Source organism: Acinonyx jubatus, chromosome F2, assembly GCF_027475565.1.
Source record: "Acinonyx jubatus isolate Ajub_Pintada_27869175 chromosome F2, VMU_Ajub_asm_v1.0, whole genome shotgun sequence".
Taxonomy (NCBI): Eukaryota; Metazoa; Chordata; class Mammalia; order Carnivora; family Felidae; genus Acinonyx; species Acinonyx jubatus.
In genome coordinates, this window is record NC_069394.1 from 19,347,163 (window position 1) to 19,367,654 (window position 20,492).

Genomic DNA, 20,492 nt, shown 5'->3' on the forward strand with positions numbered 1-20,492 from the left:
GGAACTGGAAGGCATTCTGCTAAGCAAAATTAGTCAGAGAAGACAAATATCATCTGACTTCACTCATATGAGGACTTCAAGAGACAAAACATATGAACTTAAGGGAAGGGAAACAAAAATAATATAAAAACAGGGAGGGGGACAAAAGAGAAGAGACTCATAAATATGGAGAACAAACGGAGGGTTACTGGAGGGGGTGTGGGAGGGGGGATGGGCTAAATGGGTAAGGGGCACTAAGGAATCTACTCCTAAAAACATTGTTGCACTATATGCTAATTTGGATGTAAATTTTAAAAAAAGTAAATTAAAAATAAAGAAAAAATAAGCTATATTCTTATTATGCAACTAAGTGTTTTATGGAAAGATTAAATGTACATATGGGAAACATTCTATGAAAATATGTTTCCAACCTCAGTGATAGAATTGGAAAACACAATTAGAGTGACTGTTAGATGCTAAAATAATGTATCACCTTTATGCTGTGTTTTTAAAGGTGTTATTCCTAATGGAGCTGCATTTTTGCCACATGTTGTATAAATAAGTTGTTTCTTGTTATTCTTTAGGAGCTAAGTATGCTCCTAATTCCAGATGCATCCATTATACTTCATAAAAACAATTCAGGTATTTAAAAATAATAATAATAAAATAAAAAAGTAAAATCAAATCAAATGTGGTTCTGCACTGCGCTCCATCACTTGCCAGCAGGAGGCTGAGACTTGTTCAGTGAGGAAGTCCAACTTTTGCTGGACTTGCTTATGGCCCCAGGCCCAGAGCTGAATGTGAGTTGCCTCTAAGAGTCAAAGATTCCTCACGGGAAAAGCCAGAATAAGCTAGAAACATTAGAAAACATGTTCCTTGCTTAAAGAGGAGAGGTTTAATCTTCTCCTTTTTATTTTTGCTCACCTATCCCTCTTTCCAGCTAAACTAAGGGGCAACATTGACACTGGCCCCAGGGAAGAGGTACTAACTGTCCTGTAAACCGATAGTCAAGGTACTGGTGCTAGCTTTGGGCTGGGAGTTCTTATCTGTCAATAAGAGAAGACAAAGATTGAAAAGGAAGACGAATGGGCAGTAATGAGTAGCCTACCACTCTTAGAGCAAATCCCACTCACTCCCCTTCCTGCCGAGGCTCTCCAAGGATGTAGAAGCACAAACTGGACGCCATCACACAGATTTATCCCAGCTGCTTCCTCCTCTGTCTCAAGTGTGCTTTCCTCACTCAGGATCAGGGGCAATGAAGGTACAGTAATAGGAAGTGATTTAAGGGGGTAGTGAGAAGAAAAGACAAAATAACTCTGCCTCCCTGAGTTCTAACTGGGCAGTTTTCTGCAAGTGGCTTTCCAGGCATTTTAATGGGAAGTTTCATCATCCGGCGTTTGCTTTCAGTCTGTTCTACACCATGGTTGTTGTTGTTATTGTTTATTTTATTTTTTTCTGATTGCAGCTTTGCCTTTGAAGATGGCCAACAGCAGAGCAGGAATAATCCTCAAGTTTTGTCCTTAGTACTCTCAGCAACACCCCTTTCTCACTGCCAAGCCACAGAGACCTAGATACTGCTGCTGCTCCAGAGAGACTCGGCGCTTCATGAAGGTGCTCTGTGTCCGGATCTGCCACGATGGCCATGAACACTGGTTCCGGACCTCCTCCTTTACAGTGCTGCTAAGTAACTATCTCATCGTTTTGGACGTTTCACTTTCCTTAAGCTCCCAGATATTTGACTAAACACATCAGAGCCACCTAAGTAACTGTTTTCACCCACTTGTCCTTCCTTCTCCAACTGTCTCTGAGGAACACCCATTTGGTTTCCCAGCCCAGGGTAAGTGTCATGCCCCTGACGCCACCATATCCTTCCCTGACCTCTAGGTGGATGGTCTAGGAATTGCCTCCTTTAGCTATTAAAAGTCTCACCTCTTCTGGATCCTTCCCCTTTGGTCGCAGTAATGAACAACCCTCTCTAGGCTGAGCACAGCACGTGGCACATAGCATGTCCTCATGTAAGATGTGTGCTCAAGTAATATCTTATTAAATAAGATATAGGCAGTGTCCCCAGCCCTGCAAGCAGGGCAACGATGTTACACAATTCCAGGAGGCACCAGCATATTCTATTCTGTGTGAACGGCACCCCCTCAAATTATATGCTGAAATAACATTGTCCTTTTCTAAAACAATTGTCACAGAATTTGTGTAATATTTTTAAAACATGACCCTATAAGAATGAGTACCTCCCGAAAAGCGGATTACTTAGAAATAAGTCCATTTCTATCCAAGAATTTTTCAAAATAGGAATGGGATGCATTCTGAAAGTTTTGCCTCCAGATTGAAGGAGGGAGGACAATAAAATCCACATGTAGATATTTTATCACTTTATTACAGCTCTAAGGCTGTTCATTCTCTAAAAGAAAACATGTTTGAAGGAATAGCAAAATTTTTATTAAAAGCCTGTGTGGGTATGAAAAAAAAAAAGTAGCTTTAAAAGAAAAAAAAAGTGAATTTTTAAAAGAAAGTATTCCCAAACCAAATGATCCAAACACCAATACGATACGTTTGATTTGGGAGTTCTTTGCCAAGACTTGTCTCCCTGCATAGATAAACCAAGTAAATTCCCTGCACCAAATCTTTAGAGTTGCCATTTTCAGAGCTTCAGGAATCACGAAAGAACCTAGATGTGCAACGGAGCAGGATCTTAGCCTAAGCCCTTTGCCAAAACATATAAATACTTCTAGACACTCTTTGTACATTCACAAGAAACCTACATAAATCTAACTTTTAGAGAATGCCTCTTTAGATACGGTTACTTGGATATGATTTACAGACTGAGTAGTTCCATTTAATGGGCAGAGACTAAACAGATTTTAAGCAAATGAAAGTTTGACGTAATAAAAAAAAAAGAACATGGAAGGAATTTAAGGCCCCACACCTACATGTCTATAGAAAAAACAATTTCCTTATTCTTGAGCCGTATAACTATCCTGAGCTAAAGGCGGATCTTGTTTGAGTAGAGAAGTGAGTCTTTCAGCCAGTCATTTGTCAACCCAGTGGGTAAGTTGTACCAACAATAACCAGGGCATGCCAAATGTGTTGTCCTTCATTGGATCAGATCCAATGGAGTTGCCACTCCATATAATTCAGTCTTGACAGAATTTGTGGAGCTACCCAAATCCTAAATCAGAGACCATTTAAGAAAGACTAGCCATTCCTGAAAATTTAATGACTTCCTATTGCCTTCCTGATAAAGCACAAAATTCTTAGCCTAAAAATAAAATATTTACTTGGATTTGTGTTTACTTCTACAGCTTCATTTCTTGACAATCTGCCCAGATCTGAGTGTGTACGTACATGATACGCATGCACACATACACACACTGTACTCTACTCTCCAGCCACACTGAGCTCTGTGCAATACTGGAAATGCCCCGCCTTCTCTTCATCACCACACCTTTGTGCATGCTGTTCTCTGCTTGCAGTAGCTTTCCTATCCTCATGCACCTGGTTAATTTCTATCTCTCATTTGAGGCTCAGCCCTGATGGTGCCTCCCCCAGGAAGCTTTCCCCAACCCTCCAAGTCTGGCTTAGTTATCTATTCTTTGTAAATACTCTCATCAGGCTCTGCAAATACCTCCATTATTGCATGTATTACAGTTTCTTATTTGGTGATATTTTCTTCCACTGAACTATAAACTCTTTGAGGATAAGAACCTTAAACCTGGCTCAGTGAAAATGTGCTGGCTAAACAAACACTGGGTATTAACTCATTCCTCTCCTGATCATCCTTATAATTTCTTTCACTGCTGTCCATGTGAACAGGTTAAAAGAAGAGATAAGTGACAACTATTAAATAAATAAAAAATACTGCAGATAGCATAGTACTTAAATTCCAACCTATATGATCCTTCCTTTACGTTTATGCCTTGAGAATTTGAAAAGAACTGGAAAATCTGCTAAGCCAATGCACACAATTCAGTGCAAATTATATTCAGATTATGGGAACATTCAGAAAAAGGTGTTGCTCATTTGGAAAGGTTTGATAAAAGTTCTCAGGTTTTGATGAAACTAACGGACATAGAAGATAGGGAAATAGACACAGGATAGTACGATATAGATAGACAGAAGGGATAATAAGGGGGAAAAAAACAACCTTGTTTGATTTTGTTGCATAGAAAAGAATGCCTTGGTAAGGAATCTACTGTGCTAACAACCTCGGGCAGGTCCTTACCCTCTGGCCTGGAGAGCCATCACGTCCTGGTGAACCAATGCCTCCTGGAATACCCTAGGTAGAGCAAGGACCAAAAAAAGTCAGAGTCACGGAAATTGGCAATCAACTGCCTTTCCACCCAGCTTCCCTGAAATAGAGTAAGGCCTCCAAACACACCTAATAGCATAAAGGCAAATGAAGAACCCTGAAGTTATTTATGGGAAAGAAATGCCCCCCCCCCGGGCTTGTCCTCAAGAGCATTAGTATGATGCTCAGTGGGGGCTAACATAAATGAATGCAGGCTAACAGTCTTTAATATAGAAACCACCTATTGCTAAAATCAAAGCTGACTTCAGAAGCGACAGCCTTTATTTTGCCCCTTTGCAATGCTCTAGACCTAAGAGCATTTTTTAGCAGATGACGATAATAATAATAATAATAATAATAATAATAATAATAATAACAGTAATAATACCTGTGGACCAGGAAGGCCAGTTTCTCCTTTTTCTCCTTTGGCACCGGGCATTCCCTGAATATCCAAAATTACACAGGGTTAAGTTCACATAAGGTAAGTTCTTAGTCTCTTCATCTTCTCCACGGACTGTTCTAACGTTTTTACCACTAACTTGCTTTGATGTTAGCATCCAATACAGCATGTTTCACTTCTCACATCCACTACCCCATGTATGTAAGCATTCCTATGGAGTTGAACGTTTATACAGCAGAGCAGTTCAAACACAGAACATACAGTCTGCTATGGCTAAGCCCATCCTGGAGATAGGTGGAGGAGAGATTGGACAGTTCAATACCATTTATGGTTTAGATTTTTAAAGTTCGTATCTATAGAGTTTTGGCTTCGTTTTGGCTAGAAATTTATAAAAATGGAGAAACAAACATAGACTCTGGCACATAGCAAGACCTTACCAAAGGCTTAGTTGTAGTAGTAATTACATATCTGGCATGCTAATGCTTTCTAACATGTGAAAATAACCCTGGAGCAGAAAACGTCTCAGCTAGGGAGATACAATCGTATGCCCAGAAAGATTGTGAAACGTGTGCTTAAAAGGCTTGTTGGCTTCAAATATTAATTTTAATTAATAGAAGTTGGTTTTATTCTTTAAACCTAGATCCTAGCAAGATTAATGAAAACCAGTAAGTTGCATTAAATTTGCTTTCAGTGATATGAACAGCTTTTACAAAGTGCCTATATAAAGTACACTGTCTATAATCTAAAACTTCGACTAAGTGCGTTGTACTTTGATGCCCACTGAGATAAAAATCATAAGTAAATGATGAACCTGTATCCATGATTACTACAAAGACATAATGAACAACCTAAATTTTTGTAGCATTTGTTACTTTCTAGATTTTATTACATCTGTTAAGGACTTGATCCAACACGAAAAAGGACAATACATGTCACAGCCCTGATTCTCTTCTATAGACAAATTGCTTATGGATATGCTTACTCTGAGTGGAGGCATCTATTTGTAAAAGACACTCGTCATTTAACAACAATAACAACAAAACTGGCTGATGAATGAACTCTCAGTAACTACTTCCATTTCTCAATTTTTATTTTTAGGAGTAGGAAGGAACTGAGGCTCATTATAAAGGGTATAGAAGACAAAAGTTCATCTGTGACTCATGAAAAAGTGATCACAATACAGTCCACCCAAATGTCTACACACAACTCACAGGCATTCCCTGAATGGACAGACCACTTGGTCCTTGGGGTCCAGGGGGACCCTGAGGTCCCGGAAGGCCTATTTCACCCCGAGGGCCCTCTGGTCCCTGGAACACAAGAGAAAAAAAGTCATTCCAGAGGTAAGTTAGATTCTCAGTACTCAAAAGATATTTCTGCTTAGAGCACTTATGATTTATTTCCTTAAATAAATTTCCCTAAGACACAGGACACTGATAGGATGGCAAGACAACATGCTTCAAAGGGTGCACCTCCCAGGTAAGATGTCATCAGGAAACCAAAAGAGTAAACACACAGGGGTTGCTGCAACTTTAATTGTTTGCTTCCATAAATAAGAAAGCTGTGCCAACTATGTGAGTAACTAGACCCCCCATACTCCATAACAAATCCAAAAGACAAAAGTGTTTCAAGACCACCCTCCTGGTCTGTGCAGGTTCATACCATCTAGCTGACCTACATTCTCTCCACCTCCACAGCTGTCAGCCACTCATCTCAGGGGCACGCCTGCACTACTGAAGACTTTGCACCCAGTCCCTTTCTTCCTCACCTTGATCCCACCACCGCTCTGTGCCTCTTGACTGTCTGCTTAATGACCTGTCCTCAGCGCAATATTACTTGATTTTCTTTCTTCTCGGGATCAGGCACTCCTTCACATCAGCAACTCTTATTTCTGTAGTTTGGACCTTGTGGTTTAGCTAAAGCTATACCACCTCTGTAATCTCCGATCCAGAAAAACTACCTCAACCTCTTCCTTCCCCTCTCTGGTTCTGTGACTCCAGAGAAAACTAGTATAAGTTAAGACTTCCAACACCTGGGTATCATATTAAATGGGAGACTGACGATTCCATCGCTTGAGACAAGCAATACAGAAGTGGGGATAAATAACGAGTGCAGTCTAAGTTCTAGGTGCATGGGAATAGCCATGGGGACATGTCCAGTAGTCTGGGGATCAAGAGAGATCTGAGCCGGATTGGATTTTGGAGTAGTTCAAGGTGTGTTTGTGGGTGAGGTTATGAGATGAAAAGTGGGTAGGAGGGAGAAGAAGAAAGAGCAGTGTAGGAAAGGCCAAAGGGGGAGAACATTTCAAAGAGAGAGGTGTTCAACCATGCCAGATGCTGTAGAGATCTCAAGTAAGACAGGAATTAAACCATAGCCTGCGGATTGGATTACAAGGAGGTAATTGGTGGCCTTCATGACAATTTTACAGAATTCTTATAGGAACAGAAATCATCTGCAGGTTAAGTATGATGCTGGTTGTACAGAAATGGAATTATACACTATACAGTTCATTGATTCTTGCCTCTTTTGTGTGGCAGAGTGTTGTTGAGGTTCATACATTTCATTGCATGTTTCCATAGTCTGTTCCTTTTGATTTGTGAGTAGTATCCACTGCATGAATATAGAAAATTGTTCATTCACCTGCAGGTGAATACTTGAATTGTTTTCAGTTTTTTGCTATTGTGAATAAAGGCGCTATGAACATTTATGCACCAAAAAAAAAAAAAAAAAAAGAACTATTTTATAAGTAGAATGCAGAAACTGAATGAAAACTATTCTTAAAAGAAACATAGTATATAACAGGAGGGGAGACCAAGGTAGCTAGATTTAAAAATATGGAAGAGACAAGCTGGTAATTGACAAATATTAGTTAATACTTGTAATCATTTAATCATATGTCACTTAAATATATTGAGGAATGGAGAATGGAGCAGAAAGGCAGCAAATAAGGATCTCATTTCATTCTGGACGGTAGGAGACAAAGACAACTCAGAGAGATCAACAGCATGGCTGCTTTGTGGTTCTAAATTCTTTTTAACTGCTTGCTACAACTCAAATATGGAGCCACAAAATGGAAAATAATACAGAGTGGGGCTTTCCATGTGGGAGGTATACTTTATCTGTTCCTCCACTACCACATTGGTGGACATGTGAGCATTCTTTGTCCAATAAGACCTTTTCCTAAAACCACTTCATATTTGTATCTGTGATTCATCAATATCATTATATTGAAATAGCCACATCAGTAGTGGTCCAGTGGTCTAATAAATGGATTATTAGAGGTAAGGGGTAAATGTTGGGATCATCAAACATCTTTGAACTCTTAATGTGTCTTCATGATCAGAAACACCATCCAGAGGGAACATTGGAAAGACAATGGGATTGTGCTGGGATCCCAATGGGAACAGGAAGCCAGAATGTACATGGGCTCTTGGGCACTGCCCTGGAGTGGAACCGAGGAAGACCCACTGTTTTGCTGTCTGAGAAGAGGCCCTCAAATCACTGGCCTTCCTTGTAGCACCATAAGAAACATCAAGTCTATGCCTAAGATATGTGTCACAATCTCAGAAATTTCAACAAACAAAAAAGGAGATATCTCATGGTCTGAGTTTTGAGTTGACTAGTGCTTGATTATTCTCAGTCTTCTTTCATTTACTTCTTCCCCCCCACCCCATATTATCTCTCACCTTGCTTCATTTGTTTCTAATTTTATAGTAAACATTTTTGCAATGTTCTCTTCACCATGAATAAATACCATGCAAATTTAGTAAGTGACCAAACAAGTCAGTGAGTCAAGCAAGGTGGTGGAGGGGAGATCATGTGGGGCGACAGGGAGAAAATGAAACAAGGAGTCAAATAATAGAGGGCCTTGAATGCTGTGCCAAGGAAGGTGAATTGTATTCTCAAGGCACTAACATATGACTACAAGTTTAAAAGTATGATATGACGTATCAGAAATTTAAAGAAATAAACCTCGGGGCAGATGTGAAGAATCAGTCAGAAAATCAAAATTACTGGAGCCAGGAGACCAGTTTTAAGATTTGCCAAAAGCCAGGTAGAAGATGGTGAGACCTGAATTCAATTACTGACTGGGCTCCTGCCCATCCCTTAGGGCACCTTTGTGCAAAGTAGTAAAACGTGTCCCTGGACATGGCTTGGCATGGTTTGGCCTTCTTAGCTGGTGCCTTTGTGCAGTGCATGGCCTAAACCAGCACAGTTGGTGGCCCTGGGCAGCGAGAAAGGAAAACAGAGTTGTGTGTTTGATTATACATTGTGGGGAGGGAGGAGGACTCTAAAACTTGAGAAATCACCTGGGATGCCGTGCTCCCTAGTTGTGATTCAGTTTTCTCCTTACTTTGTTGCAGGTCGAGGAAGAGCAGAACACACACGAGGGAATACTACCTTGGAAACTAAACCACTCAGAACATCGACATCCGATTTTTGACCCGGAAACAAACCTTTCTTTTACTAAATTATTAAATATTTTTATGAAAAAAATGAAGTCTTTAAGAATAAGGGAAAAGACTTAGATACAACTTTCATAAAAATATAATGAGTTTGGGATCACAAAGGGTAGATGGTACTAGGCTCCAAAATTACATTATTGCCACTTATGAGAGACAGAGATGCAGAGAGACAGAAAGAACATTACCTTTGGACCCTGGTCACCTCGTTGGCCCTTTGGTCCTCGGAGTCCTGGACCACCCTGGCAAACAGATGTTAACTATTAGCACAAAGACAAGTCTTAAAGCAGCATATTTCATCCATTTTCCTCAGTAATATGGATTATGTAATTCTTATTTTGAATAAAGGCCAGCTCATTGTGTAATGGTATATGTTCATTATGATCTTTTACTGAAAACCTGCCAGACTCCCCTCTTTCTGCTGATGATCTCATACTTTGAGAAAGCTTTCAATGCCAAATCCTTTCAAATTAAAAAAACTTACAGTATTTGGAACTTTAGTGTGTAAGACTACTGCTATTAATGGATGCAAATAATAAAGTACACTGCTAATCTAAAATTGCGTGTGTCTTATACCACAACTTTGAGATTCTTCAATTAAATTATAAAAGATATATATACCATACATTATTATATACTATAAAAATAGTAACAATTTAATTTTATTTACACCGTAAAAGGCTAATTAGTGTTACTGAAACTTCAGTTATTTGAATTTCCCTAATATTTTTGCCCTATTAATGTATCATCTGCACAATTACTTAATAGCATTTTCTTTATCTAGATATATATGTACATACATAATATATACATATGTAATTATGTGTATATGTATTCTTTGTGAACACAGTCTTTGTATATATGTGCATAAATACATATGGGCATTCATACTCTATTTTTCAACTGACTCACTATTTCACTTAAATCTGATCTTAAAAGCAAACATTATACTTCTAAAGTTAAGGGGAAAACGTATTACTTATTAAGAATAGAAGGTAACCTTAAAAATATACTATAAATAATGCTATTAAATTTAGCTAGATTTTGTTCCTATTGAAGTCTGCGAGCCATGGACTTGCTCTGTTAAAAAGGGAGGTGAGTAAGAATACAGAATATCTCTTTCACCTGAGCAGAAGGGTTAAAAGCTCATTAAAAATGGAATAACTTTCTCAGTGTGTGATTCTAATTCATTTCCTGCTACGTATGCGACTACCAGAAAGCGTTTTGTTACCATCAGTGGAACGCTTACAGCACGTGGGGAAAGAATGATCAGGAGACCTTTCAAGGTTTCTCCCAACTTGTTTTCACCACCTAAATTCACTCCCCTCCCCAATAACATCAGGTTGCTTATTTTCCAGACTTTTAAAATACAATTATAAAATTGCATTTTATGTGTACATGTATCTATAGAGAATATTGCCTATAGTATTTTTGTGCTATTACATGATGTATTAGAATTTACATACATGATATCACACTTTTTACATATTTCTCACAGATTTTACTTTTACTTACATATTTTAACTTGATGTATTTTGGAGATTTTTCCCATGACATAACATATGATTTAGCTCATTCTGAATGAGTTGCATAGTTTTCCAAACCTTGGATTATATAATTGTTTGTCTAACCATTCTTCTTTATGGGAAATGTAGGGGTTTTTTGCACATTTTTTTTTTTTTGCTGTTTAAACAGTTCTATAATTAACATCCCTATACATCCCTTAAATATAAACCTCAATATTTAAGAACAAATGTTAATATTTAGTATATCAACAAGTAGGATTATAAATGAAATGTGCAGATCAGCAGATATATTGTCCAGCTGTGCTCCAAAAGAGCTGTGCTACTTGATTCATCGACCACGAGTTTAAGAGAGTTCCTGCTTCTCTAAACCTTAGTCACCACTTGATACTGAAGGGGAGTGGGATTTGGTACTTCACAGTATGCCTCTCTGGCATAAGGATTATTTTAGTCTGATTACTTAAGAAACTCAGGAGAAACCCTGAAAACCAAAAACCTAGTAAAAGTTTGATAAGAGACATTTATATTTATGCATTTACATTTGTAAGGGAAATTTCCATTTCTCTTTTTCTTACCAGGAAGGAAGGGATGCCTCTAAATCTCTAGAAACTTACTTATGAAGAAAGCAGAGACTTGGGTCTGCACATCAGCCTCACCCTCATTTGCTATGCCATTCCTGGTAATAATCCCCACCCCCAACACCTTTTTGTGTCTTTAGCTGAAGAGGACATTGAAAGTGATGGCTTCAGCCATGCTGGGGGGCTCCTCAGCTTTCCTGGGTATCTCCCATGTATTCAAGAGATATATGTCTTATTAAACTCTTGACTGTTTTTCTCCTGTTCGTCTGTCTTTTTATAACAGGGGTATCTTAGCCAAGAACCCAGAAGGGTAGAGGGAAAATTATTTTTCCTCTCCTATAATATTGTCAAACTTTACATTTTGACCAAACTAAGGTAAAAATAATATTTTACTCTTATTTGAATTTTCACTTCCCTTGAAACTACTGTCACAGAACATCTTTTCATAACATTTGTCCATTTGCATTTTATCTCAGTGCGACTCCCTATTTATATTCTTTACCTATTATATATACTCTAATGGGCTGAGTGTCTTCTTCTTTTTATTGTGCAGAAATTTTTCATATATTTGGATACCATACCTTTCACTGTTATGAGATGCAAATCTTTTTCCCCAGAGTGGCAGACTGTTGATTGGCTACCAAAGAATCTTTCCTGACTCCCTTCTCCATTTTATTTCTCCTACTGTAAGGGCTTAAGAAGATAGATTTGCTTGCCCAGCCCCCTTTCTGCACCCAAGAATGGGCACATTAAACACTTTGGGTCAATTTGATGAAGAGGCCACAGGCCTATCGAAAGGAAACTGGGGAGCTGGGACAAGCTTGCGTCCTTGATGAATTTGTTGAGCAGCCACATTTGCTTTGGGATCATCCACCTCTACAGCTTTTGCTGTGAGAACGATAAATGTCTCAATGTCCCAATGGTTTACACCACTGTGTCAGTCATATCGTATGTTCCTTGCAGCAAGCCCAATGCATCCCAATTAATACACCATTCTGGCACCACTCTTCTTGTCTGCGCATTTTCAATGATTGGTTTTTAACTACAGGTTTTGTTCCAGTGACTCATGGATATTCACACCAAAGGCACCACGTCTAAAAGCCTAGAACCTTTTTATATTTCTTTTCTTTTTTTAAAAATTTTTTAATGTTTATTTTTGGAGAGAGAGAGAGAGATGGAGCACAAGCAGGGGAGGGGCAGAGAGAGAGGGAGACACAGAATCCGAAGCAGGCTCCGGGCTCTGACCTGTCAGCACAGAGCCTGACATGGGGGTCGGACCCACAAACCATAAGATCATGACCTGAGCTGAAGTCTGGCGCTTAATCAACTGAGCCACCCTGGCGCCCCAAACCTGTTTATATTTCGAACTTACTTTGTACCTTATCCCTAACCTTCATCACTGAGCACATAAGAATTCAACATATTTTTTTGGATGTTAACTTCTATCCTTTTAATAAAAAAGGGTTATTAGTCTAGGCCAAGGAAATGTGGCTCTTTCACCCATGCCTTCTTATAGCTCTCTTATAGCTTTCCTGGCACAAAACACCATTGTGGAAATTCTTGAATGAGAAAATAATCACAACTATGTTAAATCATTAGATGGGCTTATTGCACATTGTTTGGGATACTATCTCTTGAATAGTTTATAAGTTATATTATAAACTATAAAAGTATAGTTTATTATACTTTAAACATTCAAATATTTCAATAGTTTTTCTCCTAATTTACATCTTTCTCTCCAAGTCAGAACTCAACTCTTCCCTTTTGCTTCTCTGCTGCTTTTTTCTCATTACAAAGTTTGACTCTAAGTCATATGTAAATATTTTATAACTTGTTCCAGCAGTATCACAGATGAAAAAAATGTGAAAACCCTCCAGCTAAAAGAGCTTATTAATGCTGCTTAAAATAAAATAAACATTATTATAATTAAGAACTGAATGCATAAGCACTAGGAATGAAGAAGAAACAAACAAACAAACAAAAACAGAGAAGCAGACATGTGCACGGAGATCGCCCTGGGGGAGCATGGGGAAAATGGTTCAGGTTTGCTGCAAAGTTTGTATTTTAAAGCTCACACAAAGCACAGAAATGTGAACTAGGGCCAAAGATAAGTGGGGGCAGGGTGGAAAATTAAATGTTCTTTAAAGCTGAGGAACTTGTAAGGCTGCACTGTGAATCAGCTAGGAAAAAAACCCAAAAAACTAGCAGGTGGATGACAAAGATGTTGTTTCCAATTTAGCTATGGGAGGAGTAAGAAACATTTCTACTAAAGAATATTACACAGAAGCTGATTCTCATACAATCTAGAGACAGAATTCATATTGCCTGTCAGGATCTAACAAAACTCCAATATACACCCCCCACCCCCCAAAAATTCACAAAATACATGTGAAAACAAGATAACATGAATAACATCAGCAGAAAAAAAAATGGCAGAATCAGAACCACATACAATGCAGATATTGAAATGATCAGATTAAAAAAATAAACTGTATTTAAAATACTGAAAGAAAAAAATAGTTTTGATGTGTTACAAAAGAAGAAATACTACAGAAATGCCCACAAGGTTTGAAGAAAACATGAATAGGCATTTTTCCAAAGAAGACATGCAGACGGCTGAAAGACACATGAAAAGATGCTCAACATCACTCATCATCATGGAAATACAAATCAAAACCACAATAAGATACCACCTCACACCTGTCAGAATGGCTAAAATTAACAACTCAGAAAACAACAGATGTTGGCAGGGAGGCAGAGAAAGGGGAACCCTCTTACATTGTTAGTGGGAACACAAACTGGTGCAGCCATTCTGGAAAACAGTATGGAGGTTCCTCAAAAAGTTAAAAATAGAACTACTCTACAACCCAGCAATTGCACTACTAGATATTTACCCAAAGGATACAAAAATACAGATTCAAAGGAGTACATGCACCACAATGTTTATAGCAGCATTATAAAGATAGCCAAACTATAGAAAGAGCCCAAGTGTCCATCAACTGATGAATAAAGATAATACACACACACACACACACACACACACACACACACACACACACAATGGAATATTGCTCAGTCATGAAAAAATGAAATCTTGCCATTTGCAACAATGCTGATAGAGTTAGAGTGTATTATGCTAAGTGAAATAAGTGAGCCAGAAAAGAACAAATACCGTATGATTTCACTCAAATGTGGAATTTAGGAAACAAAACAGATGAACATATGGGACGAGGGGAAAAAGAGGGAAGCAAACCATAAGAGACTCTTAACAATAAAGAACAAACTGGGAATTGATGGAGGGAGGTGGGTGGGGGATGGGCTAAATTGGTGATGAGTGGTAAGGAAGGCACTTGTTGTGATGAGCACTGGGTGTTATATGTAAGTAACGAATCACTAAATTATACTCCTGAAACAAACAACAACCAAAAAGAAATGCCCAGAAGTTTTGAAAAGGAACCAAACAGAACTTCTAGATATGCTAAATATTACCATCAAGATCAGAAATACAATGGATAGGTTAAATAGCATATTACACATAGCTAAACATAGAGTACACCAGAAGGTAGATTTGAAGAAACTACACACAATGAATCCTGGAAACACAAGGAGAAATAAGTAAAAAAGGTTAAGAGACATGACAGTAAAATGAGAAGTTACAATGTACTTCTAATTGAGTTTCAGAAAAACATAATAGAGATGACAGGAGAGAGGCAATCTTCAAAGAGATAACGACTAAGAAAACTCCAAATTTAATGAGAACACTGGTATTCAAGCCATGAAGTCATAAATTTTCCAAAATGGCAGAATAATAACATGAAAACCCCACAGCAAACATAACTGTGGTGAAACTTCAGATCACTAAAGACAAAGGGATCTTGAAACCAAGATCTTCCTGTTTATTAGTTTGGAAAGTTGTCTGACTGCTTTAATTGAGGTCAATATTAAAAATTTTAAGCAAGACAGGAGGCTTATTATTCTCTTATATTAACATCTGAGCTGATAATGGTTCAGTAGTGTAGAGAAGCCTTACCGTGTAAGACAATGTGGAAGCTTTGTTGCTTTCCTTTTATTGCTCTGCTCTGTTCCAGGACACTGCTTACCAAAGTGAACTCCCTACCACAAGTTCCCACAGTAGTCTGTTGAGAAAGGTAAGCATGGATAAGGAGGGCCCTTCATTTTCATTTAAGAACAATGTCTAGGGTGATTACATACACCTTTCCTCTCGCTACCAGCACTTAGTCATAAGGTCATACCTACTTGAATAGATGCTAGGAAATCAAGTCACTAGCTGAATGGCCATGTACTTAGCTAAAACTCAGGGAATTCTACTATGAAAAAGAAGCCATGGCAATGAATACGGGGTGGGGGGGGGGTGCAATTAACAATCTCTGTAACGACCAGCAAAACTATCTTTTGATAATATGGGGAATAAAAACATTTTAAGATGAACAAAAAATGAAAATTTACTACCAATAGTCTCTCATTAAAGGAATACCCAAGGGGTGTCTTCCAGGAGAAATAAAAATGATACCAGAAGATATTGTAAGCCAAGAAATAGCAAATATGGAGCAAGTCTTACCACATATTAATTTATAACAAATAATAATAAAATGTCTAATTTGTGATGTTAAAAAAGTACTAAAATACCAGATAGCAACAGCACATAAATTATAAAAAGGATGATCCAAGAGAAAAAAATTCCAAGAATATTGTGTTGGTTGAAATAAAGTAGAAATTATGGTTCATTTTGGACTTTGTCACATTAAATATGTTTGTTAAAATCTCTTGGTTAACTACTGAAAAAACAGCTATAGAAGAATAATTTCTGAATTAGTGGAGGGGAGAAAAGAATGAGAATAATAACACAAAGTCAAAAAGTAGATAAAACTTCAACAAACCAAGAAATCCACACATATATCATGTGGGACCAATAGCAAAAATTGCAGTGATAGATGGATATAGGAATATTTGCCCCAAGAGGTTAATGATCAAAAACAACAGAATGGACTAAACTCTAAAAAGAAAGATTGCAAAACCAGATTGAAAACAAAATCTAACCATATGCTATTTAAAGAGAACACATCTCAAACATAAAGACATGGAAAGGCTGAAACTAAGAGGCTGGAGAAAATACCTACCAGGAAAATAAGTCAAGCAAGAAATGTTGATTTAGCAAGTTGTTCTCAGTTTTTTGCACACTGTAACACAAACTCAAGATATACAATGCAGAATTACAAACAAAATTTGACAGAAGGACACTGAAGTAGAAGACTTTAAACACTTACGTCACTAATTGAAAGATAAAAAATTAATGCAGACAAAGGAGATTCTAACAACACAATTTACAATTTGATTTACTGGGTATTTATATTTAGAATTCTGAACTCCACAATTAGAACATGCACATTCTTCTAGAGCATGCATGGAACATCTGTAAAACCTGACCAAGGCCACAAGGCAATGTCAAAGAATCAACAAATGTCAAAAAATTGGTACTATATAGACTATCTCCCATGATAAGGTACAATAAAATTAATCCACCAAGAAAACAGTAAAAAGTGCACATACAATTGGAAATTTAAAAAGGCACTTTTAAGTAAATCATGGCTAAAAGAGGAATAAAAAAAAGACATAAAGGATGATAGCTCACAGAAATCTTAAGTTTCACTACACTGTAATTAAAATGTACAGACAATAAAAAGTCCCATAAACAACAAGAAAGCCATAGACCATGAAATGATATTTGCAAACCATTTCATTAATAAAGATTAGTGTCCAGAATACATAAAATCTGTTAGATACTAATGAGCAAAAACCTGCATGACAAAACCAAGAAAAAAGTTTATAAACAGGTATTTATATAGAAAGAAATCTGGGGCACCTGGGTGGTTCAGTCAGTTGAGCATCTAACTCTTGATTTTGACTCATGTCATGATCTCACAGTTCATGGGATTGAGCCCCACGTCTGGCTCTGCACTGAGTATGGAGCCTCCTTGGGACTCTCCCTTTCTCTCGGCCCCTCCCCTGCTGCCCCCCCCCTCTCTCTCACAAATAAATAAGCAAACAAACAAACATTAAAAAAAAAGGAATCCAAATGGCTCAGACACAAATGAACAACTGCCCCATGTCACTAGCAGAGAGGGAAAGTCTTATTTCAAATAACAGCCACACAGGGTTTTACAGTCATCAGATAAGCAAAAGTTCTCATGTTTGGCAACAACAGACAGTGCTGGTGAGATGCTTAAAAGCCAGAACTCTTCTAGATTTTGTGGGAAAAGATATTGGGACAACCATCCTGAAAGGCAATTAGCGGCTTCTTCATGAAGCTGAAGGTACACCATTCAGAGAAGGTACACTATTCTCCAACAAATCTGATTCTAAGTGTTATTGTAAGAGCACTCGACTTATGTTTGCAGAGACACACAAAGGATGTTCAGTAGGCAAATACTCCACAGTAGTGGATCAATAAACTGTAGTTTATATAATGGAACAATGTGCATTACCCTTGATAAAGTTCAAAGACATGCTTTTGGGTTAAGAAAAAAGCAAGCTACACAGTTGAAAATAAATCTGTGTTTCTAATTCCAAGATTAAACTAAAGATCACTAAAGATCACTCCTTATATTTAAGTTTTATTTTAAGTTTATGTGTTTATTTTGAGAGAGAGAGAGAGAGAGAGAGAGAGAGAGAGAGAGAGAATGAGCGGGGGAGAGGCAGAGAGAGACAGGGGAAGAGGATCTGACAGCACAGAGCCCAATGCGGGGTTCAAACTCATGAACCTTGAGATCATGACCTGAGCTGAAGACAGACGCTTATCCAACTGAGCCACCCAGGCCCCTCATTTGATTTAAATTTTGTAATGCACAGAATACTTACATACACTTTTTCTCATGTATTCCTCATAACATCACAGAAGGGTGCTATTTGACATATGAGGAAATGGAGATTCGCTGTGGTTCAAAGATTTGCCTAGACTTTTCTTAAAAGTTTATTTATTTACTTTGAAGTGGGGGGGAAGGACAGAGAGAGAGAGAGGGAGAGAGAGAATCCAGACACCAGGCTTGAACACACAACCGTGAGATCATGACCTGAGCTGAAACCAAGAGTCAGACAATTAACCGACTGAGTCCCCCAGGTGCCCCAAGATTTGCTCAGTTTTATGATTTAAACTTAATGCTTTTACCATCACTCCACATTTGCTTCTTTGGGATAAAGAGTCTCCTGTTCCAAAAAAAAGGGGGGGGGGACTTGGGTTCCACATCTGCACTTGAAAGAATGTTCTCTGTGCCAAAGGTAAAGGAGAAACTGCTGGGATATATTTCAGATACATTCAGTAGGCTCTCTTCCTTTTTGTTCAGTTCAGGAAATGTGGCGCACAGATGAAGGAAAACCATGGTGGTGGGGCCACATTGGAGTGAACCTTCACGCTGTGAGCCAGTGGTCGGTCTGCGTGATCTCCTGCACGCATCTTGGTGGGGCCGCCTCCTCTGGCAGGCCAGTGTGCAAGGGCTGCTCGGGCATCAGAACATTCCTCCTGCAAGGTCTGCATTTCTTTATTTGCTTGGGATTCTTCTCCCTGCTTCCTTTGTCTTTCTGCCTTGATCCATTAGCTACTTCCTAGCCACAGACCAACTATATCATACTCACCTCAAGGATAACAGTGGGGACACTGATAACCCCAGTTTAGGCGATTAGACATAAAATGAGCACTTAAACACATTATATGGAAAAATTCATCATGGCAAATCCAAAGACCCACATAGTGCAATTACATACATTTTATGTTTTACAGTGATGTTTTCTGTGTCTCCCTCCTTCCTTCCTCCTCCTCCCCCCTCCCCCTCCCCCTCCCCCGGCCAATCTCCTTCTCTCTCCTTTTTTTTTTCTTCTTTAAAAAAAATTTTTTTTACGTTTTATATTTGAGAGAGAGACAGAGTGCAAGTGGGGGAGGGGTAGAGAGAGAGGGAGACACAGAATCTGAAGCAGACTCCAGGCCATCTGAACTGTCAGCACAAAGCCCGACGTGGGGCTCAAACTCACAAACTGTGAGATCGTGACTTGAGCCGAAGTCAGACATTTAACCCACTAAGCCACCCACGTGCCCCTCTCTCTCTCCTTTTTTGCAGGAAGTTCCCATCAGTGGTGGGGAACTTCATGTTCAGATAGGGTAATTTTCCTGCTGCATTTTCCTCATGGATCAATTGTAATACAGAATGGGCAAGGGAGGGTATGCAAATCTTAAAGTTACAAGTAGAAGGCCAATCTTTGAAACATTCACACTGAAAATGAACCACAGGAGTTTAAAGGGGAGATTTTGAAATACATAACCATTTGAGAGATAAGTATGCTATAGAGGTTAAAGAGGGTCATCTGTAGGAGTCATGGAGACCTGGATTTGAAGAAAAGATGTGTTCTTTAGGCAAGTTACTTAACATCTCTGTGCTTCAGTTTGCTCACAGAATTAAGTATATGTTTATTAGCACAGTGGCAAACACATATTAGACACACAGTAGATAATAGCTATAAATATTGCTAAAGAACATTTAAGTCTAAATTAGGCAAGACTTACTGGTGGGCCTGCTGGTCCCAGAGTCCCTGTATTGACTTCAGAACAGGAGCAGGAATGTGGTAGCTCCGGGCAGGTCTCCTCATCCCTCTGAGAGGAAAAAAAAAAAAAACCATAACTGTTAACAAGACAATACAAATGGCTTTATGGATCAAGGAAAACACTTTGATTTAAGACACTTAAAAAAAACTTTTAAGTGAACATTGGTGTGGAAAGGCAAAGAATATTCTCTCCTGCTCACAAAATATTTTCCTTAAAGAAAAATGAATGAGTGTCTAGTGAGTCACTGATCATCACCCTTACCAAAGGATGTTGATAAAATGAGCTTGGAGGTGAAGAAAAATGAAATGCAGGCGAAGAAAGAAAGGCAGAAGTGGGTGCAGAAAAAATTCCTGGTTACTATTTCCTTCAGTCTGAGTAGGAGTACTCTATGAACTACAGGTCTTGAAAATTTTCTTTTTTCTATTTCAAAGGATATTTTTTCCTTTCAAAAGGATAAAAAAATGTGTTGGAATAGTCACTCGGAACTGCATCTACACTAAAACACACAAAACAAACTAAAAACAGTGCTTAAATGTATTGTCAATTCCCCACAGCAACTTTAATTACGACTCACATTCTGTGGTTGAAATTAGGAAACATCATAGCATCAATCTAAAGCTTTGGGACAGGGGCTCATTTTGCTT

General features: G+C 38.4%; 1 protein-coding gene across 5 annotated transcripts in view; it reads right to left on the reverse strand.

Annotated features, from left to right (window-relative positions):
* COL14A1 (collagen type XIV alpha 1 chain) overlaps nt 1-20,492 on the reverse strand; it is a 210,291-nt gene that overhangs the window by 46,412 nt on the left and 143,387 nt on the right. For all 5 annotated transcript variants that reach the window (XM_027063985.2, XM_027063987.2, XM_015085660.3 and 2 more), the window contains exons 36-40: nt 19,810-19,896; nt 9,328-9,381; nt 5,891-5,986; nt 4,668-4,721; nt 4,214-4,267 (exon numbers count right to left, since the gene is read on the reverse strand). In XM_027063985.2, the coding sequence (XP_026919786.2) occupies nt 4,214-4,267; nt 4,668-4,721; nt 5,891-5,986; nt 9,328-9,381; nt 19,810-19,896 (345 nt within the window). The remainder of the gene's footprint in view (nt 1-4,213; nt 4,268-4,667; nt 4,722-5,890; nt 5,987-9,327; nt 9,382-19,809; nt 19,897-20,492) is intronic.